Source organism: Schistocerca nitens, chromosome 8 (assembly GCF_023898315.1).
Source record: "Schistocerca nitens isolate TAMUIC-IGC-003100 chromosome 8, iqSchNite1.1, whole genome shotgun sequence".
Lineage (NCBI taxonomy): Eukaryota > Metazoa > Arthropoda > Insecta > Orthoptera > Acrididae > Schistocerca > Schistocerca nitens.
In genome coordinates this window covers 555,225,377-555,252,405 of record NC_064621.1, presented here as the reverse complement: position 1 = coordinate 555,252,405, position 27,029 = coordinate 555,225,377, and the positions used below count along the sequence as shown (strand labels likewise).

Below are 27,029 nucleotides of genomic sequence, written 5' to 3'. Positions count from 1 at the left end.
CCACCGAACGTCCACGCTGTCCAAGAGCGGGAACAGACTCCTGGATGGCAACAACAATGGGATGGCGTGGGTAACACTGGTCAAGAGCCTGCAGACTACTGACAAGGGAACCTCCCCATCGCACCCCCCTCAGATTTAGTTATAAGTTGGCACAATGGATAGGCCTTGAAAAACTGAACACAGACCAATCGAGAAAATAGGAAGAAGTTGTGTGGAACTATGAAAAAATAAGCAAAATATACAAACTGAGTAGCCCATGCGCATCATAGGCAACATGAAGGATAGTTCAAGCGTAGGAGCGCCGTGGTCCCGTGGTTAGTGTGAGCAGCTGCGGAACGAGAGGTCCTCGGTTCAAGTCTTCCCTCGAGTGAAAAGTCTAATTTTTTTTATTTATGATCTGCCCGTTTGCTCATTGACGTCTCTGTTCACTGTAATAAGTTTAGTAAGTTTAGTGTCTGTGTTTTGCGACTGCACCACAAAACCATGCGATTAGTAGACGAAAGGACGTGCCTCTCCAATGGGAACCGAAAACATTTGATCGCAAGGTCATAGGTCAACCGATTCCTCCACAGGAAAACACGTCTGATATATTCTATACGACACTAGTGACGGCATATGCGTCACATGACAGGAATATGTTGTCGACCCACCTAACATGTAAACTTGGCGAATGGGTAAAAAGATTCTTCTATCTTGCCCGATACTATGGTGCAGTTACCTCGCACAGACGGACGGACGGACGGACAGATAATAATTGTCTGAAAATAAAAAATTAAACTTCTCACTTGAAGGAAGACTTGAACAAAGGACCTTTCGTTCCGCAGCTGCTCACGCTAACCACAGGATCACGGCGCTCCTGAGCTCACACTATCCTTGATGTTGCCTATGTTGCGCATGGACTACTCAATTTGTATATTTTGTTTATTTTTTTCATAGTTCCACACAACTTCTTCCTGTTTTCTCGATTGATCTGTGTTCAGTTTTTCAAGGCCTATCCACTGTGCCAACTTATAACTAAATCTGAGGGGGGCGCGATGGGGAGGTTCCCTTGTGAGTCAGTCACTGCAAATGACGAAGGACTCTCCAGTGCCGGTACGGATACGCTCAAGGGCACGAAAAATGGCTGTTAGTTCTGCGGTGTAAACACTGCAGCTTTCCGGCAAGGAGCACTGGTCTACATAGTCCGCATGAGCATAAGCGTACCCCACATGGCCATCAACCATTGAGCCATCGGTACAGATAATCTCCGAGTCACGGGATGCATCTAGGACAGCAAGAAATTGGCAGCGCAAGACTGCAGGAGGAACTGAATCTTTTTGCCATCGTGAGAAGTCCAGCCGAAGCTGCGGGAGACGAATACACCAAGGTGGTGTATGTAGGTGGACCTGGAAAGCATATGGAAGAGGCAAAGACTCGAGTTCACTAAGGACGTGATCGCGGCGGCCAGTGTGGGATATGAACTGCCGCATTACTGAAAAGGAGACGGTAGTTAGGGTGACGGGGCGAACAATGGACGTGTGCAGCATAGTTAGCTAAGAGTTGTTGACGCCAGACGCGAAGTAGAGGAACCCCAGCCTCAGCCAGTAGGCTATTAACAGGGCTGGTGCTGAATGCTCCTGTCACCTGCCGAACCCCGCAGTGGTGAACGGGGGTCTAGCAGTTGCAACGCTGAGCGCGACGCTGAGCAATACGCCACACTCCCATAATCGAGTCAGGACAGCACGAGGGCTTTGTAGAGCCGTAGCAGCATATTACGATCTGCACCCCAAATTGTGTTGCTGAGGCAGCGGAAGGCATTCATATGCTGCCAGCACTGATGCTTGAGCTGACGAATATGTGGAAGCCATGTAAGCAGTGCACACTGCAGACTCAAGGAAGACCACAGTATTGGTGGTGGAATGGCCCTGACAGAAGCCGCTCTGGCACGGAGCCAGGAGACCCCGAGACTCGAGCAGCCAACACAGCCGTCGACTCACCATACATTCCAGTAGCTTGCACAGAGCGTTTGTTAAGCTGATGGGCTATCCACATTAAGTGGGTCCCTACCAGGCTTCAGCACCGGAACGATGGTACTTTCACGCCACTGCGACGGATAGATACCATCGCCCCATATGCGGTTGATGATGGCAAGAACACATCACTGACAGTCTGGGGACAGGTGTTTGAGCATCTGATTGTGGATGCCATCTGGCCCAGGGGCTGTTATCGGGGCACCATGCCAGGGCACTTTGGCGTTCCCACGAACTAAACGGGGCATTATACGCCTCAGGTTGGCGAGAAGCAAAAGAAAGTCGTTTGCCTTCCTCCCAGCATTTTAGCTGCATGAAATGCGGGGGGGGGGGGGGGGGGGGGGGGGGGGGGGGGGTAATTCCCTGACGCAGAGGCCCGAACATAGTGCTGAGCGAAATGCTCGGCGATTGCGTCGGCATCGGTGCATAGTGCCCCATTGATGGAAAGCCCTGGGACACCTGTAGAGTGCTGCAATCCGAAGATGCGCCGAATCTTCATCCACACCTGGGAGGGTGAAGTACGGGAACCAATGGTGGAAACGTACCTCTCCCAGCACTCCTGTTTCCGCCTTTTGATGAGTCTCCGGACCTGAGCACGGATACATTTGAAGGAAATTAGGTTCTCCACAGACGGGTGCCGCTTACGGCACTGAAGAGCCCGCCAACGCTCTTTAATGGCTTCAGCGACCTATGGCGACCACCAAGGCACTGACTTTCGCCGGGGGCACACTAACGAACGAGGAATGGTACGTTCCACAGTCAGTGTCTCAACCGCCACATTGATGTTACCGTGGGGGAGAGATTCAACAGTGGCAGCAGAGGAGAACACTTGCCAGTTTGCCTTGCTAAATGCCCATGTTTGCCTTGCTAAATGCCCATCTGGGCAAGCGTTCGGGGCAGCGATGCTGGGGTAGTGAAAGGAAGATGAGAAAATGGTCACTACCACACAAGTCGTCATGGACTCTTAAGTGGACCGATGGTACAAGCCCTGGGCTGCACAATGACAGATCTATGGCCAAGAACGTGCCATGCACCACACTGAAATGTGTGGCGGCGCCAGTGTTTAAGAGGCAGAGATCGAGTTGGGAGATAAGATTCTAGACATCTCTGCCTCGGCCAGTAATCATCATTCCACCCCACAGGGGATTGTGGGCGTTAAAATCCCACTGGAGAAGAAAAGGCGTGCGGAGTTGGGTGACAAGTGCAGCCAATTCGGTCAGGGGGACTAGATCACCTGGAGGGAGATAGACACTGCAGATAGTTATGTCCTGGGTAGTCCTTACTCCGACAGCCACAGCTTCCAATGATGTTTGAACGGGCACAGGAGCACTATATACACAGGTAAGGACATACACGCAGGCTCTACCTGACACACTATTGTAAACGCTACGGTTACAGTAATAGCCCCTGTATCCACAAAGGACAGGAGTCCGCATTGCCAGGAACCAGGTTTCCTGGAGAGCAATGCAGAAAGCAGGTGTCATGCTTAGAAGCTGACGTAGCTCAGGTAGATGCCTAAAATAACCACCGCAATTCCACTGGAGGATTGTACAAAGCGTATCCTGTAGGGGCATGAAGGCACTGAAAAGGCAAATTACTTCACAGGGTCACATGCTGCCACCGACTGAATGACTGACGTCACAACTTCCATCGTTTCTGAGGAGATGGCGAGATCTAGGTCATCAGTGGACGCAAAGAGCTCGACCTCATCCTCAGAGGTTGAGCTGACAGGAAGCGGTGGCGCAGGAACCACTGGGCCCTTATTCTTCTTAAAGAGCTTCCTCTTCTCTCTTGTATTTGGGAGGAGGGTTCATATGTTGGGAGGGCTTTCCTGACGTATTGTCAGGAACAGAGGAAGAGTGTGAAGCCCTTCGACCAGCAGCTGGTGGCTTCTTCAGCCACTGGCTAGTGGCTTATGAGACACTGGTAACGTCCTTGGAATGGACTCCCCCAAGGGACCCTTTCCGAACGAGTGAGGCCAGAGGAGGCTGTTGCTTCTCCGGCTGAGAGGTGGGGACGGAAGTCCCCAGTTGTTCGGGGCACACTGCTCCCAAACTGGGTGTTTCAGGAGGAGTGGAAGATAGAGTGGCCCCTACCAGCGGTGGGGCAGGCATAACTTGACTGTTCTGTGGGCCAACTGGTGGCGGCAGTGTTATAGCAGCATAACTCCTCAACATAGGTGTGGGGTTGAGTCGTTCTAGCTTCTTGTTTGCCTCTTGGTAAGTTAAATCGTCCAGGGTCTTAATTTCTTGTATCTTCCACTCCCGTTGGTAGACTGCACAGTCTGGCAAGCAGGGAGAATGATGCTCCCCACAGTTAACGCAAGTAGGAGGCGGAGCACATGGAGCATTGGAATGCGAAGGTCATCCACAATCTCGACACATGGGGCTGGCAGTGCATCTGGAGGACATATGTCCAAACTTCCAGCACTGGAAGCAGCGCATAGGGGGTGGGACTTAGGGCTTGATATTGCACCGGTACATCATGACCTTGACCTTCTCGTGCAAGCAGTCGCCCTCAAAGGCCAGGATGAAAGCACCAGTAGCAAGGTTGGTTGGTTTGGGGGATTAAAGGGACCAGACTGTGACGGCCATCAGTCCCTTTTTCAAAAAAAAAAAAAATTAAAACCGCCCAAAGAGAATAAAAACGAACAACAGGGAAGACGTCAGATGACACGGGACAAGAAATACTCCGACAGAGATCAGACAAAATGAAATAAAATCACACAGAGTGTGACGGTGGTAGGCCGACCACAGGAACAAAAAAAGGAAAAGCCAACCACCGAGAACACATTAAAAACTCAGTTGAAAACCTTAGGCGAAGGCCAGAATCAACACAAAACAATAAAATAAAACAAACACTCATATTAAATGATAAAAACCCCCTGCCCGAATAAAACGTAAAACTAAGTCAGCCATAGCCGAGTCATCTGTTAAAAGGGCAGGGAGCGTGTCAGGCAGTGCGAACGACTGCCTGAGCACAGCTAAAAGTGGACAGTCCAATAAAATGTGGACCGCTGTCAAAACGGAGCCGCAGCGACATAAAGGTGGATCCTCACGTCGCAATAGGTGGCCGTGCGTCATCCATGTGTGCCCAATGCGCAGCCGGCAGAGGACAACAGACTCCTTGCGAGAGACCCGCAAGGAGGAGCGCCACACACCGGTAGCCCCCTTGATGGCCCGAAGTTTGTTGCGTGAAGGCAGGGCGCGCCATTCAGTGTCCCAAAGGTCCAGAATTTTGCGGCGTAGGAATGCTCGCAAATCTGTCTCCGGGAGGCCAATGTCCAGAGATGGTGTACTAGTCGCCTCTTTCGCCAGGCGGTCAACATTCTCATTGCCGGGGATCCCAACATGGCCTGGGGTCCACACGAAGACCGCAGAGCGGCCGCAACGCGCAAGAGTATGCAGGGACTCATGGATAGCCATCACCAGACGGGAACGAGGAAAACACTGGTCGAGAGCTCGTAAACTGCTCAGGGAATCACTACAGATAACGAAGGACTTACCTGAGCAGGAGCGGATATACTCTAGGGCTCGAAAGATGGCGACCAGTTCAGCAGTGTAAACGCTGCAGCCAGCCGGCAAGGAACGTTGTTCGGAATGGTCCCCTAGAGTGAGCGCATAACCGACTCGACCAGCAACCATCGAGCCGTCAGTGTAAACAATGCCAGAGCCCTGATACGTGGCCAGGATGGAATAAAAGCGGCGGCGGAAGGCCTCTGGAGGGACTGAGTCCTTCGAGCCCTGTGCCAAGACGAGCCGAAGGCAAGGGCAAGGAACACACCACGGGGGTGTACGCAGAGGTGCCTGGAAAGGAGGTGGAACAGGGAAAAACCCAAGCCCGGAGAGAAGCTCCTTGACGCGTACGGCGATCGGACAACCCGACCGGGGCCGACATTCTGGCAGATGGACGACTGACTGTGGGAATAGGACACAGTAATTTGGATGCCCGGGCGAGCTAAAAACATGGGCAGCATAAGCAGACAGTAATTGTTGGCGTTGGAACCGCAGTGGAGGGAGACCCGCCTCCACTAGGATGCTGTCCACAGGGCTGGTACGGAAGGCACCAGTGGCAAGATGTATCCCGATGTGGAGGATTGGGTCCAACACCCGTAACGCAGATGGGGATGCTGAGCCATAAGCCAGGCTCCCATAATCCAGATGGGACTGGATTAACACCTGGTAGAGCCGTAACAGGGTAGATCGGTCGGCGCCCCAGCTGGTGTGGCTCAAGCATCTCAGAGCATTTAGATGCCTCCAACACACCTGTTTAAGCTGCCGAATATGAGGCAGCCAAGTCAACCGGGCATCAAAAATGACCCCCAAAAACCTGTGGGCCTCCACCACAGCAAGGAGTTCGTCGGCAAGATAAAGCTGCGGCTCAGGATGGACTGTTCGGCACCGGCAGAAATGCATAACACGGGTCTTGGCAGCCGAAAACTGAAAACCATGTGCTACAGCCCAAGACTGCGCCTTGCGGATAGTGCCCTGTAGCTGACGTTCAGCAGCTGCAGTGCCAGTAGAGCTGTAGTAAAGGCAGAAGTCGTCAGCATACAGGGAAGCGGAGACAGAATTTCCCACGGCCGCAGCGAGCCCGTTAATGGCTATTAAAAACAGGCAGACACTTAAAACAGATCCCTGGGGCACACCGTTCTCCTGGACTCGGGAGGAACTATGGGAGGCCGCGACTTGCACGCGGAAGGTACGATACGACAGAAAATTGCGGATAAAGATCGGCAGAGGGCCCCGAAGACCCCATCCATGAAGCGTAGAAAGGATGTGATGGCGCCATGTCGTATCGTACGCCTTCCGCATGTCGGAAAAGACAGCGACCAGGTGCTGACGGCGGGCAAAGGCAGTACGGATGGCCGACTCCAGGCTCACCAGATTGTCGGCGGCGGAGCGGCCTTTACAGAACCCACCCTGAGATGGAGCCAGAAGGCCCCGTGACTCCAGCAGGCCCCGTGACTCCAGTACCCAGGTCAACCGCCGGCTCACCATCCGTTCAAGTAACTTGCAAAGAACGTTGGTGAGGCTAATGGGACGGTAGCTGTCCACCTCCAAAGGCTTCTTCCCAGGTTTCAGAATGGGGATAACAATACTTTCCCGCCATTGCGACGGAAACTCACCCTCGACCCAAATGCGGTTGTAAAGATCGAGGAGCCATCGCTGGCAGTCCACTGAAAGGTGTTTCAGCAGCTGACAGTGGATGCCATCTGGCCCAGGAGCGGTATCAGGGCAAGCGGCTAGGGCACTGCGAAATTCCCACTCACTGAATGGAACATTGTAAGATTCTGGATGGTGGGTGCGAAACGAAAGGCTCCGACGTTCCATCCGCTATTTAATGGAGCGGAAGGCCAGGGGGTAATTCGCAGAAGCGGAACTCATAGCAAAATGCTCTGCCAAGCAATTTGCAATGACGCCAGAGTCTGTACAAACTGCTCCATTCAGTGAGAGTGCAGGGACGCTGACAGGGGTCCGATAGCCGTAGACGCAACGAATCTTGGCCCAGACCTGCGATGGAGTGACATGGAGGCCAATGGTGGACACATACCGCTCCCAGCACTCCTGCTTGCTTTGGCAGATAAGGCGGTGGGCCCACGCACGCAGCCGTTTAAAGGTGATGACGTGTTCAATACAGGGATGTCGCTTGTGACGCTGTAGTGCCCGCCGGCGATCTTTAATCGCTGCAGCGATCTCAGGCGACCACCAAGGCACAGTCCGCCGCCGAGGAGACCCAGAGGAACGGGGAATGGCAGATTCGGCGGCAGTAATTATGCTGGTGGTGACCAATTGAACCACCGCATCAATGTCATCATTAGAGAGAGGCTCAATAGCGGCAGTGGAGGAGAACAAGTCCCAGTCAGCCTTATTCATAGCCCATCTGCTAGGGCGCCCAAAAGAGTGACGCCGTGGTAGTGACAGAAAGATCGGAAAGTGGTCACTACCACACAGGTCGTCATGCACACTCCATCGGACAGACTGTAAGAGGCTAGGGCTACAGATTGAAAGATCAATGGCGGAGTATGTACCATGCACCACACAGAAGTGTGTGAAGGCACCATCATTTAAAATCGAGAGATCGAGCTGCGACAATAAATGCTCAACGGTGGCGCCTCGACCTGTTGCCACTGACCCACCCCACAGAGGGTTATGGGCGTTGAAGTCGCCCAAAAGCAAGAAAGGTGGCGGCAATTGGGCTATCAGTGCAGCCAGGACATGCTGCGAGACATCACCATCCGGTGGAATGTAAAGACTGCAGACGGTAACAGCCTGTGGCGTCCACACCCGAACAGCGACAGCCTCTAAAGGTGTTTGGAGAGGGACAGACTCGCTGTGCAGAGTGTGAAGGACATAGAGGCAGACGCCACCAGACACCCTTTCATATGTTGCCCGGTTCTTATAATAACCCCGATAGCCACGGAGGGCGGGGGTTTGCATTGCTGGAAACCAAGTTTCCTGAAGAGCAATGCAGAAGAAAGGGTGAAGGCTGATAAGTTGGCAGAGCTCAGCTAGGTGGTGGAAGAAACCGCTGCAGTTCCACTGGAGGATGGTATTGTCCATTGCGGAGAAAGGAGTGACGGGACTGGGAAGGCAGATTACGCCGCTGGGTCACCTGCTGCCTCCGATGGAGCACCCGTGCAAGTGCTATCCATTGCGTCTGAGGGATTGGTGAGATCGAGGTCCTCAGCGGACGCAAGGATCTCCACCTCATCTTCGGATGCAGAGTGAGAAGGTTGCGGTGGGACAGGTGCCACCGCAATGTCAGTATGCTTGGGAGCCTTTTTCTTGGTCTGCTTTGCGCGCTGTGCCTTAGGTTGTTCTGGCTGGGAGGGCCGCACGCGGTCAGTCTCAGGGACTGAAGACGACCGTGACGCCCTACGACCAGCAACCGGCGGTTGTTTCAGATACTTGCGGGTGTCTGCTGTGCCGCTGGTCGGAACTTGCGAAGGGAGATCCCCAAGGGACCCCTTCCTTGCGAGAGTAGCCAAAGAAGTCTTACGCTTCTCCGGCTGGGAAGGGGGAACTGATGTCCCCGATTGTTGGGGGGGTGTTGCTCCTGAAGTAGATGGAGCAGGAGCAACAGGTTGTGAAGTGCCCTTCACAAGCAAGGGGGCTGGTGGATTCTGAATGACCGAGCCGAGTCGTGATGATGGAAGAACCGTCGTTGCAGCAGCGGCGTAGGTTGACGTCATTGCCACAGGATGGAGCCGCTCATATTTATGCCTGGCCTTGGTGTAGGTCAGGCGGTCCAGAGTCTTATATTCCATTATCTTCCTTTCCTTCTGGAAGATCTGACAGTCCAGTGAGCAGGGGGAATGGTGTTCTCCGCAGTTAACACAGATAGGAGGCGGGACACATGGAGTATCGGGATGGGAAGGGCGGCCACAATCTCGACAGGTGATGCTGGAAGTACAGCGAGATGACATGTGCCCGAACTTCCACCACTTAAAACACCGCATCGGAAGAGGGATATATGGCTTCACATCACAACGGTAAACCATCACCTTAACCTTGTCGGGTAAGACATCACCCTCGAAGGCCAAGATGAAGGCACCGGTGGCTACCTGACTGTCCCTCGGACCCCGATGGACGCGCCGGACGAAGTGAACACCTCGTCGTTCGAGGTTGGCGCGTAATTCATCGTCGGACTGCAGAAGAAGATCCCTGTGGAATATAATGCCCTGGACCATGTTGAGACTCTTATGCGGCGTGATGCTAACTGAAACATCCCCCAACTTGTCACAATTGAGCAACATCCGTGACTGGGCAGAGGATGCCATTTTGATGAGAACAGAACCAGAGTGCATCTTGGACAAGCCCTCCACCTCCCCAAACTTGTCCTCTAAATGCTCCACAAAAAACTGGGGCTTAGTTTGCATAAAAGATTCACCATCGACCCGCGTACAGACAAGGTACCGGGGTGAATAATCTCCACTGCCGTCTTTAGCCATGCGTTCCTCCCATGGAGTGGCCAGGAAGGGAAATGATCGTGGTTCGTATTTCCTGCCGTTGAGGTTAGACCTCGATCGCTTAGAGACTGCTGGTGGAGGCCCACCAGCGAGAGATGATGTACCACGCTTCATTGTGGGTCATCTGCCCTGATGCCACCTACTCCGACCAAGGGCCCTCCCCACGGGCGCCACCCAGCCGCAGCAATAGCCACCTGGCAGGATGGCCATTGCCGGGAGTCCTGATGCCCCAGAGAGATGGGCATCTACTCCTTGGCATACGTGGGGAGTTAACGGCGCAGGCATCAGTAGAGCGATCCGTGTTGTCAGGGGGCTACAACCAACAGGGTACATGGCGGCCCCACCACAACGGACTGGCTACCGTGCTGGATCTTAGGTGCAATAAAGTCCAAGGTCGTCGTCGCAGTTAAAAGCAACACTGCAGAGTGCAGCGTGGTAATCGTACCCAAGAGATGGAAAACGAGCGGGACACCATTGCAACGACGAAAAAGCCGGCTAAAGGTCTCAATGCACGACGGATACAGTGCACCATGTAAGGCGCCCTTCCCCAATTGGCTCGCTCTTCGGAATAATTTAGAAAGATGGAGGTCAAACCCGAGAGGGGGCCATCACATAAGGCCGAAACATTTGAGACTCCTTTTAGTCGCCTCTTACGACAGGCAGGAATACCGCGGGCCTATTCTTACCCCCGAACCCGCAGGGGGGGCACCAGTAGCAATCCTATTATCCTTGGGCCCCTGAAAGACACGACGGACAAAGTGTACACCTCGTCAGGCCACGTTCTCCCATAGCTCATCATCAGACTGTAGCAGAAGATCTTTATGAAAGATAATCCCCTGGACCGAATTTAAGGACTTATGGGGAGTGACGTTAACGGGTATGTCACCGAGCTTCTCACAGGCGAGTAATGCCCATGACTGTGCAGATGAAGCTGCTTGTATCAGGATGGGCCCGCTCCTCATTTTGGAAAGAGACGCCACTTCCCCAAATGTATCGTCAAGATTGTTCACTAAGAAGAGAGGCTTAGGCCCCAAAACCGAATCCCCATTGGTTCTGCTGCACACAAGGTATCGCGGTGAATACGGCTCCTGTTTGTCCGCAGCCCTACGTCCCTCCCAGGGCGTGGCTACGGAAGGGAACGATTTGGGGTTATATGTCACAGTGTTAAAGTCTACCTTACCGCGCTTAAGAGACGTTGGCGGCCGTTCCACCACTGGATTGGGACTTCATCCGCTTCAGTGCGGATCATCTGCCCCAATGCCATCCATTCCGACCAGGGGCTCTTCCCAAGGGCACCACCCAGCCGCAGCAAAGGCCACCGGGCAGGATGGCCGTTGCCGGGAGTCCCGATGCCCCACAGAGGCAGGCAGCTACTCCTTGGCTTACGTGGGGAGATGGCAGCTCAGGCATCAGCAGTATGATCCCTGTGTTGTCAGGAGGCTACAACCTAGAGAGTACATGACAACCCCACCACAACAGGCTGGCTACCGTGCTGGATGTTGGGTGCCATGGGAAGTCCATATTTATTGTGGGTGCAGATGGTGACGCACTAAGGGTGTAACTTACACAACCCATCAGGTATGTATGCCCAAAATGATGGATGGTGGGAGCAGTTATGACGCCAAGAAGATGAAGAGTGCCAAGGTCTTAGGGCACAGAGGACTGATGGTGCACCACATAAGGTGTCCTTCCCCAAAAGGCTCATACTTCTGTTGAATTTGGAAGAATGGAGGTCAAACCCTAATGGGGACCAACACGTGAAAGACCGAAACGGTTGAGACTCCTTTTAGTTGGGAAGCACTGGTCGAGGGCTTGTAGGCTGCTTAAGGAGTCACTACAAATGACGTAGGACACACCAGAGCAGGAGCGGATATGTTCAAGAGCGGGACAGAGGGCAACCAGCTCTGCAGTGAATACACTGCAGCCAGCCAGCAAGGAGCGTTGTTTTGTATGGTGAACATGAGTGTAAGCAAAGCCAACAAGACCATCGACCAGTTAGCCATCATGTAGATGATGTCTGAGCCCCCAAACTTGCCAAGAACCGAGAGAAAAGTCTGGCGGAGGACCTCAGGTGGGACTGAGCCTTTGCGGCCAAGCAATAGGTCCAGCCAAAGCTGCAGCCAAGGTATTGACCATGGATAGGTATGGAAACGAACCTGCAGGAAAGGTGGGGGTGGGGTGGGGGGGTGGGGGGGGGGGGGAAAGCATCTAGGTCATGAAGAAGTGACCAGACATGGACAGTGAAGAGATTTCCAATTATGGGTTGCCGTTGCGGAAGATGGACCGCCGTGTTGGGGGAAAAGAAGACGGTAATTTGGGTGGCGAGGTGAACTATGGCTGTGTGCGGTATAGTTTGCGAGCAATAGCTGCCGCTGGAGCCGCAATGGAGGAACACCCGCTTCTACAATGAGTCTGTTCACGAGGCTAGATTGAAAGGCTCCAGTAGCGAGGCGAACTCCACAGTGGTGGACAGGGTCTAGTAGACACAGTACAGAAGGGGTGGCTGAACCATACAGCACGCTTCCGTAATATACATGGGACTGTACAACGGCTTGGTACAGCCGCAGTAGTGTACGACAATCAGCACCCCAGTCAGTGTGGCTCAGGCATCGAAGTAGATTGAGATGCAGCCAGCACTTGTCTTTAAGCTGACGTATATGCGGAAACCAACTTAAGCGGGCATCAAAGACCAGTCCCAGGAAGCGGTAAGTCTCCACTAAGTCTAGTAGTTGGTCATCGAGGTAAAGTTCGGGATGGGGTTGTATGGTACGGCGGCGACAGAAGTGCATCACACAAGTTTTGGCGGCCGAAAACCGGAAGCCGTGATTGAGGGATCATGACTGCGCCTTCTATATAGCTCCCTGCAGACAGTGTTCAGCTACAACAGTAGAAGAGGAGCAGAAAGAAATTCAAAAATCACCAGCATAGAGGAGGAGAGAGACTGACGATCCTACTGCGAGTGCAAGACCATTGATGGCAATCAGAAAGAGTGGGACGCTCAAGACAGAGCCCTGCGGGACCCCATTCATTTATGGATGGGGTGCACTATGGGAAGCACCAATGCAAACTCGGAAAGTGCGGTAGGATAAAAAGTTCTGTATAAAAATCGGGAGTGGCCCCCGAAGACCCCACTCATGCAGAGTAGCAAGAATGTGGTGTCGCCAAGTTGTATCGTAGGTCTTCGTGAGATCGAAAAAGACGGCGATGAGGTGTTGTCGCCGGGAAAAGGCTGACCAAATGGCAGAGTCCAGGTACACAAAGTTGTTGGTGGAGCGTCCTCAGCGAAAACCGCCCTGGGACAGAGCCAGGAGGTCCCGAGATTCAAGGAGCCAACTCAACCGCCAGCTCACCATGCGTTCGAGCAACTTGCAAAGAATGTTGGTGAGGCTAATGGGGCGGTAGCTGTCTACCTCCAGTGGGTTCTTGCCAGGTTTCAGAATGGGGATTACGATGCTTTCCCGCCATTGTGATGGGATGGGAACTCACCCGCAACCCAGATACGGTTGCAAAGGTCTAGGAGGTGCTGCTGGCAGTCCACCGAGAGGCGTTTGAGCATCTGACAGTGGATGTGATACGGCCCAGGAGCTGTATCAGGGCAAGCAGTGAGGGCACTTTGGAATTCCCATTCACTGAACGGAACATTGTACGATTCAGGGGGGCGCATGTGAAATGAAATGCTTCGACATTCCAACCGCTCTTTCAGGGAGTGGAAGGCCAGTGGGTAATTCGCAGAAGCAGAACTCTGAGCAAAATGCTCTGCTGAGCGGTTTGCAATGGTCTCGGATTCAGTACAGACTGCTCCATTCAGTGAAAGCACAGGGACGCTGACGGGGGTCCGATAGCCATAGAGTCGCCTAATCTTGGCCCAAACCTGCGATGGAGAGGTATGGAGGCCAATGGTGGAGACATACCCTTCCCGGCACTCCTGGTTGTGTTGGTGAATGATGTGGCGGGCCCGCGCAGGGAGCCGTTTAAAGATGATGAGGTGTTCCAATGAGGGATGTCGCTTGTGACGCTGGAGCGCCCTCCTGTGATCTTTAATCGCCTCAGCGATCTCAGGCAACCAACAAGGCACAGTCCTCATCCAAGCGGACCCAGAAGAACAGGGAATGGCAGATTCTGCGGCAGTAGCGATGCCGGTGGTGACCGAGTGAATCACCGCATCAATGGCGTCATTGGAAAGAGGCTCAACAGTGGCAATGGAGGAGAACAAGTCCCAGTCAGCCTTATTCATAGCCCATCTGCAGAGGCGCCCAGAAGAGTGACGCTGTGGCAGTGACAGAAAGATCGGAAAGTGGTCACTACCACACAAGTTGTCGTGCACACTCCATTGGACACACAGTAAGAGGCTAGGGCTGCAGATCGAAAGGTCGATTGCGGGGTACGTGCCATGCGCCACACTGAAATGTGTGAAGGCACCATCATTTAAAAGGGAAAGGTCGAGCTGTGCCAATACATGCTCAACGGTGCTGCCTTGGCCTTTTGCCACTGATCCACCCCACAGAGGGTTATAGGCGTTGAAGTCGCCAAGTAGCAGAAAAGGTGGTGGCAATTGGGCTATCAGCGCAGCCAGGACATGCTGCGGGACATCACCATCCGGTGGAAGATACAGACTGCAGACAGTAACAGCCTGAGGCGTCCACACCCGAACAGCGACAGCCTTTAAAGGTGTTTGTAGAGGGGCAGAATTGCTGTGAAGGGAGCAAAGGACGTAGATGGAGATGCCACCAGATACCCTTTCGTAAGCTGCCCGGTTCCTATAATAACCCCGATAGCCACGGAGGGCGGAGGTTCGCAATGCCGGAAACCAAGTTTCTTGAAGAGCAATGCAGAGGAAAGGGTGAAGGCTGAGAAGTTGTCAGAGCTCAGCAAGATGGTGGAAAAAACCGCTGCAGTTCCAGTGGAGGATGACATTGTCCATGGCTGAGAAAGGCGTGAAGGGACTGAGGAGGCAAATTATGCTGCTAGATCACCTGCCGCCACTGATTGAGTACTGACAGGAGCGACATCCATCGTGTCCGAGGGACTGGCGAGATCGAGGTCCTCAGCAGAATCAAGAATCTCCACCTCATCCTCAGACGCGGAGCTCGTAGGTAGCGGTGGAGTGGGTGCCACCGCAGGTTCCTTGGTCTTAAGGGTCTTCAAATTCGCTTTCTCGCGCTGTTCCCTAGGTTGCCCTTGCTGGGAGGGCTTCTTGGAGTCAGTCTCCGGGACTGAAGAGGATTGCGAAGCTCGACGACCAGCGACCCGTGACTTCTTCAGCCACTGGTGGGTGTTTGCTGTGCTGTTGGTAAGAACCTGGGAAGGGAGTGACCCAAGGGATCCCTCCTAGCGAGAGAAGCCAAAGACTACTTGCGATTCTCCAGCTTAGAAGTGGGGACCGGCGTCCCCAGTGGTTGAGGGGGTGCTGCTCCCGAGTTAGGTGGTGTGGGAGAAACAGGGAGGGAAGTGCCCCCCACCATCAAGGGGGCAGGTGAGGTCCTTCGGCTCGGAGAGCTGACTGTATGTGGTGCAGCTGATGGAACTGTAGCAGGAGTGACAGTGGCGACATAAGATGACGTCATGCACACTGGATGACGCCGTTCAAATTTCTGCTTAGCGTCAGTGTAGGTCAGTTGGTCCAGGGTCTTGTATTCCATTATTTTCCTTTCCTTCTGTAGAATCTTACAGTCTGACGAGCAAGGGGGATGGTGCTCTCCGCAGTTGACACAGATGGGAGGCGGGGCACATGGAGTATCAGGATGGGATGGACGACCATAATCACGATATATGAGGCACAGCGAGAAGACATATGGCCAAACTTCCAACACTTGAAGCACCGCATTGGGGGAGGGATATAGGGCTTGACATCACAACGGTAGACCATCACCTTGACCTTCTCAGGTAATGTGTCACCCTCAAAGACCAAGATAAAGGCACCGGTGGCAACTTGATGATCCCTCGGACCCTGGTGGACGCACCAGACAAAATGGACACCTCGTCGCTCTAAGTTGGCGCACAGCTCGTCATCGGAGTGTAAAAGAAGATCCCTGTGGAAAATAATGCCCTGGACCATATTTAAGCTTTAATGGGGTGTGACAGTAACTGAAACATCCCCCAGCTTCTTACAAGCAAGCAAGGCTCATGACTGGGCAGAGGATGCTGTTTTTATCAAGACTGACCCGGACCGCATTTTGGACATGCCCTCCACCTCCCCGAACTTGTCCTCTAAACGCTCTACAAAGAACTGAGGCTTCACAGACACGAAGGATTCTTCATCAGCTCTGGTACAGACAAGATACCGAGGCAAATATGTTTCGCTTATCATTCATAGCCTTACGTTCCTCCCATGGTGTGGCCATGGAGGGGAACGATTTGGGGTCATACCTGTTAGCTTTAAAGTGAGCCCTCGAACACTTAGAGGCTGCTGGTGGTTGGCCACCAGCAAGAGAAGATGTGTCACGCTTCATTGTGCGTCATCCACCCTGATGCCACCTACTCCGACCAACGGCCCTCCCCCCCGGGCACCACCCAGCAACAGCAAGGGCCACCTGGCAGGATGGCCATTGCCGGGAGTCCTGATGGCCCAGGGAGATGGGCATCTACTCCTTGGCGTATGTGGGGAGCTAATGGCGCAGGCATCAGTAGAGCGACCCCTGTGTTGTCAGGGAGCTACAACCAACAGGGTACATGGTGGCCCCACCACAACGGACTGGCTACCATGCTGGATATTAGGTGACAACTAGTCCATGGTCATCGTCAGTGCAGACAGCCGTACTGCACATTGCATGGCGGAAAGTGCACACCGAAATGTACCCATGCCCAAGAGATGGAGAGCGGGCAGGACTGCAATGCAACGACGAATAAGCTGGCGAAAGGTCTCAACGCAGGATGGACACAATGCAGCAAGTAAGGTGCCCTTCCCCAATCAGCTCGCTCTTTGGAATGATTTTGAGATATGTAGGTCAAACCTACACATCACATAAGGGCTGAAACGTTTGAAACTCCTTTTAGTCGCCTCTTACGATAGGCACGAAACCGCAGGCCTATTCTTACCCCCGAACGAGCAGGGGGGCCAAAAATAAATTCTGCACTTAACCTTCAGCAGGAAAAGTAATGCTCACTTTCTTTTGGGATGCAAAAGAAGTAATTCTGGAACATTACATGGAAAGGAGGTTAACAGTGACCAGTAACTCATTCAAATATGCTACGAAGTCATCTTGCCCTGAGTAACTGAGTAAATGACAAGCAACACAAAAATGTTTGTGCATATACTGTTCACTCAACTGAAGCAACAATAAGAGAGATGAAATATGAATGAGTTTAACAACCACCTTATTCACCAGACCTCACCCTGAGTGACTTTCATGTGTTTGGAGTGCTCAGAGAAGTGCTGGGAGGCAAGCATTTCAGAAATGATGATGAGGTGGAAATCGTGGTGCGCAAATGCTTATTCACAACCAAAAGAATTCTTCTCACGAGGTATCCATGCAATTCCAAAGTCATGAAATGTGTGCATTACACATCTGGGGACCACACTGGAAAATGATGTATGTGTAATTTTTCTTATTACCTCATTTGCATAATAATAAACAAAAAAAATTCATTTGAATCACCTTGCAGTATGTAACCAGGAACCAAATACGAAGGATAAAGGTTTTCAAACTCCTACATTGTCTGGCCACTTGAAAAGGAGAAATCAATTTTTCCCACGAGATGAGAAAACCTATAACAAATCTGTTAAAGAAGAACAGTGGCACGCTAGCAGGCAATGAATCTCATTCTGTTCTGTGATCTTACTACCAGCTTCTGCATTCTATTAAGTTCTGGCAAATTCTGCAACTAATGTTTAAGTTAAATTATTTGATGTTTCAGTGAGTGATAGTTCCTTTTTTGTTCTCTTTCTATTGATACTGATATCTGTAAGGTGCATTAAAAATGGAAGGCTTTGAATCACTGCTGTACAAGTGACTAAATTTTTATCAGAACAAAAATTTAGTAATAAAAAGGGACACAATTTATGATTACAGTATTCCTTAATGCTGAAATGGCACACCATGAATCAATTCCTTGTTCACATGTTAGGACAAGATCTGACACTTCTCAACATAATACAATGATCCACTGGTGTTTGAGAAAGTTCAACAATCTTCATGTTTGAAACTGAAATTTCGTGTTCAACATTCTGAAACTATCTTGCACCCAAGACCAGCAGCTCATATTTATATTTGATGTTTACAAATTCCCCTTTTTCAAGAGAGCTTTTCTTGCTATTGCCAGCCCTCTTTACCTCTGCCACCTCTACATATTTCACTTCACTAAATAGTAAAACTTGTCTGCTTCTTTCAATATCTCATTTCCTAATCTAGAACCCTCAGTATCACCTGATTTTATTGGACTACATTCCATTATCCTTGTTTTACTCTCATAGTCATTTATGTTATTACCTCTTTCCAAGACACTATCCATTTATTCAAATGATCTTCCAAGTCCTTTGCCATTCATGACAGAATTATATTGAAATCAGCAAACCTTTAAGTTCTTACCACTTCCCTTTAACTTTCATTTCCTTTACAAAATTTTCTTGGTTTCTATTACTGCTTGCTCCATGTACAGAGTGAGTAACTGATACACATTTTAAAATTTATATCTTAATTTTGAGATCATGAAGAAAACTTACACAAGTATTAACAAAACAGCAATTGGCATCAGGACAATCTCCACAAAGGCGACCAGCCTCAGAATATTGTATGTCTGGAACTCGACGAGTGAGATGAGCAGCCTAGCTGCCCACCATGAGTTCTGTCCCAAATCCTGGAAAGAATGTACAAGTTTTTATCATTTCATTGGATATAAAATGTTTTATGGGAAATATCCCTAAAGTGAATCCCTAATCAAACTACTAGAACCAGGAGTGGGGGAGGGGGGGGGGGGGGGGAGGCAAAACGACATGAAGTATTGGTAGACATAGGCTACCACTTACTATACTGTGGTAAGTAAATAAGTACAGTCCCCCTCACCCCGAATTCTTTATTCAACAGTAATTTCATAGCAAACAAAGGCTACTGATATGGACTGCTATTATAGTTGTCAGACAGGAAAAAATGTATTGACATTAACTATAAAAAATGTAAGAGTGGCTGTTCAAAGTGACAAAACGCAATGATGACATGAAACAAACTATTAGGGACTAGGCTGAGAGTCGACGGAACAATTGTACAGAAACGCAAGTGGCTTTATTAAACCTTTGTACTCCCCATTCTCGGGTAATAATGTTAGTGTGGCACCTTTACCAGGTAGGATTAATAGAAGACCTTTACCAGGTAGGATTAATAGAAGAGAGAGACAGAGAGAGAGAGAAGATAGAAAGAAGAAAAGAGAAGCACATTTTGTTACAGATTCATTTAGTAAATGCAAGAATGCTATAGAAATGAGCAACAAAATCCAGTGGTAGACACTGCAAGAGAACCTTTTACCCATCAATAAGGTGTTTTAGAGTTGTAATTTTGAGATTGTATGATCCAAAAACTGCTGAGCAATATGCAGGTGATTTTTTCCCCCCATGTACAAACTCCAAGGACTGATCGATGAGAGGATACGGAACAAAAAAAGGTGTAATAAACTTACATCCAGAAATGCATGGTCTCCATGCTAGAGACAATTTATTCAATCATACTTCATTACAGAGACTGCGGTCTAATACGCATAGTACCATGCAGCTACAGTTACAGTATGCATGGTTTCCTCCTAGAATGCGGTTCTGTTCCTCTTACATCATGCCCTAGTGCCCTCTCCTGCCATAGTAATTGGTAATGTTGTGTCCAATTCACTTCTCTCACTGACTCACCTTGCAGTGGATGTGATACAGCATTGTACACAATGGTTCCATATTCAAATCCAGAGCTTGCCGACATGGTATTTACTTACAAAAAGGCAAATGGCAATGGGTGCCAGGTAGCAACCTATTCCCACTGACAACAACCACAGCATTCAATGTTTGTAATAGTGTTTCATCGTCCATTTGAGACAGTCGTTTCAGGAATCAGGAAGTTGTGAAGGATGTACCTGAAATGTTCCACATCAGACTTGGACAAAAATGTGATTAACACTGTCGGAGGTAACCGCCATGTAAGTATCAGGCAGTTGGCCCGCAAGTACAGGGTAAGCCCGATGACCAAGTGGAACATTCTCCATGACAATTTTTACTACCCTGATCACTTAAAACATGTGCAGGGCTTACTACCGACAGACTTCCCACATCTGGAGCAGTTTTGTCACTGGTTTCTTCATCAGGCTCAACAATTCCGGGAATTGCGTCATTCACCCTAATCACAGATGACACCATCCTTACGCTGAGAGGTATCTTCAACTTTCATAACAGTCATCTGTGGGATAGTACGCAGAATACCCATTGTATGGTCACAGCAAATCATCAGCATCGGTGCAGCTGGAATATGTGGGACAGGATAACTGACAACCTCATTTTGGGACCAGTCTTCCTTACTTTACGTCGCCTAACAGGCTGGAATTATTGGCATTTCTGGAAGTAGTGGCATTGATGATTTGAAGGGTTATGTGGTAGCTACATGATGGTGCTCCAGCCCACTTCACTGTTAAAATGTGGACGCATCTCAATCGTGTCTTCCCTTGTTGAAGGATCAGACTAAGGGGTCCAGTTGCATAGCCTGCTCGATCACCGGATCTCAACCTATGAGGTTACTGGTTATGGAGCCATCTCAAAAGCATCGTGTATGCAGAGCTCACTCCCGATGTGGAAACACTGGAACAGCTTACTCATGCTGCCTTTGACACTGTTCAGATGCAGCCTGGAGTAATATTTCTGGCTTTGCGGCCATCACATTCAGGTACAAGAAGCTCTTCTTAGAGCAGTTGAGAATGCAGCAATGGCAAGATGACATAATGTGGTGTGAGGTACCAATGACAGATGGTTACAGCCTAAATTGTGGTCCTTCTCTGGACAATTGGCTGCAGCATTCAGAAGTTACATGCCAAAATAATAATGTTCTGTTATTAATATTGGACAAACTGAACAGTGAATTTACTTCGATTTCAAATTAAACCATCTCTCAACAGTGTACTATCATTCCATTATTTCACAAGGATTAACAACCACCAGAATAATAAATACCTGCTAAACAAAAAGGCAGACGAGGCACTTTGCTTATCTTTGGGTCGTGCTTAACTTTGGTGGCGGGCAAAATTGTTCGGCTGCAAGATCATAGCTGGTTTGGCAGTGTCGGAGGACAGACATATCTGCCACAGATGGTGTCAACAAACTCTGGTTATTTGCGCATGAAGTCGAGAACCGTATGATAGTATTTACGGAAATACGCAGTTAATTATCTTATTGAAGACTGGAAATTATTTGGGACTCTAAAGTGGAATGTAATTGTGCAGTTTCTAATAAAAAGCAAGTGGCATCCCATATAAACAAAAATAACTGAAAATTTAGTTATTCATGTAATATCAGTTCCACACTAAGATTTTATTACAGCCTCAAGATAACAAATTCATGACCTATGTGCTGTTTCCTGTGCAGGGGACAACTACAGAAGACTCCAGGTAGGTGAACATTTATTAGAACTTATGCATTCCACTCAGAGCGGTGGAAGCAAAAAGGCACATTGTTGTACTGCAATTGTTGTACAAGTGATATAGAGTGACAAGTCATCTGTGGTAACACAGAGGAGGTATAGAGGAGAGAAATTTAATCTCATTCTCTCAATCCCTCTCTTTTTTGAATTGCTGTACTGACTGACTTGAATGTGTAAGACAGAACACACTATGTATGTACACACATGCACTGAAGCACATGCAAGCCATTTTCCACACACTGTAACTGCGGGTGCATGGTACAGCGCACATTAGACCACAGTCTCCGTAACAATGTATGACTGAATAAATGGTCTCTAGCATGGAAACCATGCATTTCTGGATGTAAGTTCATTAGAACTTTTTTGTTCCGTATCCTCTCATCAATCAATCCCAAGAATTTGTACAGAGTCGAAAAAAATCACCTTGTACACTTTCTCCCACCCACACATCATAGAATGATGACAATGAGACAAATCACAGTAAGTACAGCTCATATGGAGGTTTACTGATAGTCACTTGTCCTGTGCTCCATTTGTGAATGGAACAGGGAGCAGGTAAGTGATGGTGCTACCACAAGTACCCTCCACCACACACCATAAACCAGCTTGTAGAGCTGTAAATGTAAAAAGGTACAGTAAACAGCCACCTATAAAAAATATAAGAGTCAAACCTATTATGTTTTTCATGTTGTGCAGCATTCTTATGTAATTCTGCATTCAGACAAGGTCTATAAAAATGTTTTAATCACTGTAGTTTTTAATGGGGAATACCACAGCAACAAACAAAATTTGCTTCATAAAGCAGAACTACTGTACCGTTGTTATTTAATAATCCATACTGGTTTATCTAATTTATAATGATATATTACTGTTGTGGTCTTCAGTCCAAAAACTGGTATGGTACACTGATGTATTTTTTAGATGCCTGCATTTCCTTTTGCCTACTATGATTTGCTGCATTTTTATATCAACTAATTTCTTCAAATGCAATATCCTGTAGGTTATATGAGGATTTCTACAGGTTCTTGTCTTTTTGCTGATTTGATCCTTCATCGTCTTCAGTATTTCATCTCTCAGAGCAAACAGTCAATAGCTACCTAATGCCCCATTTGAAACTACCTTTCAACTGATCCAGGTCACATCTCCAATTCCAATTTTTTTCTGCAATTTCTTCAGTATTTATCTGCAGCTCATAAGCAATAAATTAGGATCAGAGTCCACCCTACAGTTTAAAATCTTCTTTTGCAGTCTGTGTTACCACTAGATAACCTATCTGAAACCTTCCAGTGTCTCCAGATTTCTTCCATTTATATTACCATCACTCATTATATGTTAGCAATAATTAAACTGTGATTTGCACACAGTTCTATTAGGCGAATTCCCCTTTCATGCTTTGCCCAAGCCCTGTGTTCACACTACTGCTATCAAATACGAGTCTCCATACACAATTAAATTTTTGCCTCCTGTACTGTAATGATCTGAATAATATATTTCCTCTCATAATACATTCTTTCAAATTCATCATCTATGGAGCTAGCAGGTATATATACATCTGCTATTCTGGTGAGTGTCACCTTGGCTGCAATAACGTGTTCACTAAGGTGAACACAATTCACCCACGTTCCTCTGTTCTGATTCATTATTAGTCCTGCTATGGTGTCACACCTTCACGATCTTTTACTGATAACCCTATACTCATCTGACTACCAATTCTGTTCCTTCTGCCACTGTACTTCATTAATTTCTGCAGTATTTATCTTTAACATATCCATATCCCTTTTCAAGTTTTCTAACCTACCTGCCAGATTAACTGACTTAACATTACACACTCCAAACTGTAGAATGCCAATATTTGGTGTTCTGATGACATTCTCCTCAGTAGTCTATGTTTAGGGATCTGAATGGGGAACTATTTTTCTTCCACAATATTTTATCCAAGAGGACATCATTACCATTAAAACGTACAGTAGCGCTACATGTTCTTGAGAAATAATGGTTATGGCTTCCCCCACGCTTTCAATGGTGTGCACACCAATATTAAAAAGCCAGATCAGTCGTTCAGACTGTTGCCCCTGAAACTAATGAATGGCAGCTGTCCCTATTCTTCAGGACCCATATGTCAAGTCTCTCTCCAAACTGGTGGTACCTATGGTATGCATAACTGTTTCGTTGAGGCACACAAGCCACCTCACCACAGCAAGAACCATGGTTAACGGAGGGGTTCAATATTGTGCTTGTGACACCGCTTCCTTTTCCATCTGTAATGACTGCTAAATATTCATATGTTAATATATTTACAATATTTTTGTTCTCAAATATTTATGCAAATGCCTTCTTTTGGTTTCATGATTGTAATGATTTTAGGTGAGGGGCACTCAACATCCTGGTCATAAGTGCCCTGACAAAAAGGCAGCATGCCAGTCTCAAGGGTGGGTACAAAGGCTGTCCCACATGCGGAGCAGTTTATAATGCATTAGTCTGCCTCTCTTCCCCACCAATTTAGGGACGAGGCCCGGCAGTTCACAAATTCCACCACTCTTGTAACACTGGAATCAGGTGAGGATGGTGGGCAGAGCTCCATCGAGACTGATGGCTGCCCTGATATCAGTATATAAGACGTGTTGCCAAAATATGCTGGACTAAATGTGGCACACCACAAACCTCACAGTGGTGGATCTTCCCACCAAACAAGGAAGAAACGTTTTAAGGTGCTATGTCCAATGCACAGCTTGGTAAGCAAGGAGTGCTGACAAAGTCTGCCATGCCTGTGTGGTCAATTTGAGCAACCACAGTTTGTTTTCCGTCACCTGCAACAATCAGTCTCCCACTAACGCACGATGCGTCTATCAGAAAATGAGATGACAGCATCCAATGGGATGGGACATTGATGGACAACACCATCCCGACACACTTCTTCGGCTGCTTTGTCGGCCATGTCATTTCCCTGTATCCCAGTGTGGCCAGGTGCCCAGCAAAAGGATCACCTCCTTGCCACCATGTTGGAGCTGCTGTAAGGAGTCGTGGATGAGTGGAATCAGCTGGTCTACAGGCTGCATTTGGTGAAGTACTCATATTGTATTAAGTGAGCCGGAACAGACAAGAAACCTTGTATAGTGATGCCTGTGAATCCTCTTCATTGCCATCATAATGCCATATAACTTTGCAACATAATTTGTAAATTGTTCCGGAAGACACACTTTGAAAACCGTATCATAGAAAACAGTGGAACAAACAAGGGCATCCTCTTTCTGAGATCCTCTGTACAAACAATGATAAAACTGTGGTACACACTTAAAATGGAAGAAAACAAAGCTGTAAAATTGTAATCTGGAGAACAAGTTTTCTTGCACCTTAGCAAGTTCTGAGCCTCTGAAGACACTGAGGCGGCAACACGTTCCCTACCTGTCTGTGTATTCGGAGGTCTGATAATCCAGATCTTTAAGGCAGTCAATAGCATAAAGCCCGAATGGCTTGGTTGCATGGGACCAATTCCTGAACAGCCGTTCAAAGTTGGGGTGGACCACTGCACTAAATGCCATTGACTTCTGTAATGCTGAGATTCTCACTGCCTGTGGAGCCAGAAGGAAAGAGTGGTGGTTGACCAGCCTCTGCACACAGACTCTGGACTGGGCTGGTCCGAAAGGCGCCAGTCGATACCCGAATTCCCTCATGATTGACACCGTCTAACATTTTGAGGTAGGAAATATGGGCTGATCCATAGACCATGCTGCCATACTCCAAACGTGATTGAACAAATGCCCCATAAAACTGCAGGAGGTGGGACCTATCAGCTCCCCCTGCTTTTCCACTAGGGCATTTCAAGACATTCAATGACGGGAGGCACTTATGAGTGAAAAAGTGTACAGTTTTCTGAAAACTGTAAAATAGTGTTCCCCCCCCCCCCCCCCCATTGTGAGCACTGGTTGATTAAAACTTCGATGAGCATGGTTAAAATAGACACACATTTGGTGAGAATTGAAAAGCAGTTGTCTTGGCCCAGGTTTCCAGCCTCCTGATGGTCAGCTGTAGCTGTCCTGTCGTCATTGAAAGATTGGAGGAAGGGTAGAAGATTGTGAAGTCATCCACAAACAAAAACCATTTGACAGGGTTCCTGACTGTGGAGGAAATGCCACTGATAGCAATGGCAAACAATGTGACACTGAGTACACTGCCTTCGGCGACCCCATTCTCTTGAACGTAACAGACAGACAAGGCATCACTAATATGATATTGAAAGAACCGGTCCTCGAGGAAGGAGTGGATAAGAAACGGCGGATGTCGTCCATGTAGTCCCCATTTGTGAAGTTGTCGAAGGATGTTGTATCTCCAAATAGTGTCATATGCTTTTTAAAGGTCAAAAAACACAAAAAAAACAAGTGGTTTTGGCATAAGGAGGACTCCTGTATCGCTGTCTCCACCAGAATTAAGTTGTCAAGGGTGGAACATTAACACCTGAAACCGCACTGGGGGGCGGCTCAGGCGACCTTGGGATTCGAGCAGCCAGATGACGCAGTGGTTGACCATGAGTTCAAGAGTCTTACCCATACAACTGGTAAGGACTACACTCCAATAACTGTTACGGGTGCTATGGTCTTTGCCTGGTTTCCATAATGGAATATTGTCTCCTTACAAGTCATGAGGTACTGTCCATTAAACCACATCTGACAAACACGAGAGGAGCTGTCCTTACGCTTCAGGGCACAGATGATGGAGCAAGCCATAATCAGTCTCATCAGCTCCTGGAACAGTGTGTCTGGCCATGGACAGAGCTGATTCCAGTTCACACATGGAGAATGGAAGGTTGTAGACTTCCCCATAATGCGAGAATACATGGAGCTTCCTCATCTCCGCAATCCTACAGAACACCTGAAATGAACGAGCTTGTTTGGATGACACAATGACTGTAAAAAAGGTTCAGCTAAAACATAAGCCATGTCTTTAGGCACGTCCACCAAGACCTCATTTCTTGACAAGGCCGTAAAGGTATGTGTATTGTCCTTGCCTGAAATCTACATGACTGATTCCTAAACTTGCACAGTGGAAATGGATTGATTAATGGAACTTGTGAATTCCTTCAAGGAATTCCTCCTCTGTTCTTTTATCACTTGCCTTACATGTGCTCTCACAGATCTGATCGCAAGAAGGTTTTCTGTAGTTGGATGGTGTTTGAAGTTCCACAGAGCTGTTCATGTGGGTCTGAATGCCAAGTGACAGCTGTCATTCCACCAAGGTACACACCATCATCTGAGCTGGTTGCTGGACTGGAAGATGGACTATGCAGCAGCCCGCTAGATCTCACAAGTGATATGGGCCACTGTCTCCTGTGCACAATCCTTTTGTTCAAATGTAGTCTGTTGACGGTACTGCAACCTATTTGCCCTTTGAATCATGTATCGTTGTGGTCTCCTGTCAACTCCAGTCAGAGGCAGCAGTTGGTTGGTTGGTTGGTTTAAA

General features: G+C 48.8%; 1 protein-coding gene across 2 annotated transcripts in view; it reads right to left on the bottom strand.

The window, feature by feature from the left end:
* Nucleotides 1-27,029, bottom strand: part of LOC126198469 (Krueppel homolog 2) — a 60,349-nt gene that overhangs the window by 15,374 nt on the left and 17,946 nt on the right. For both annotated transcript variants that reach the window (XM_049934814.1, XM_049934815.1), the window contains one exon: nt 18,641-18,774. In XM_049934814.1, coding sequence (XP_049790771.1) covers nt 18,641-18,774 — 134 coding nt within the window. The remainder of the gene's footprint in view (nt 1-18,640; nt 18,775-27,029) is intronic.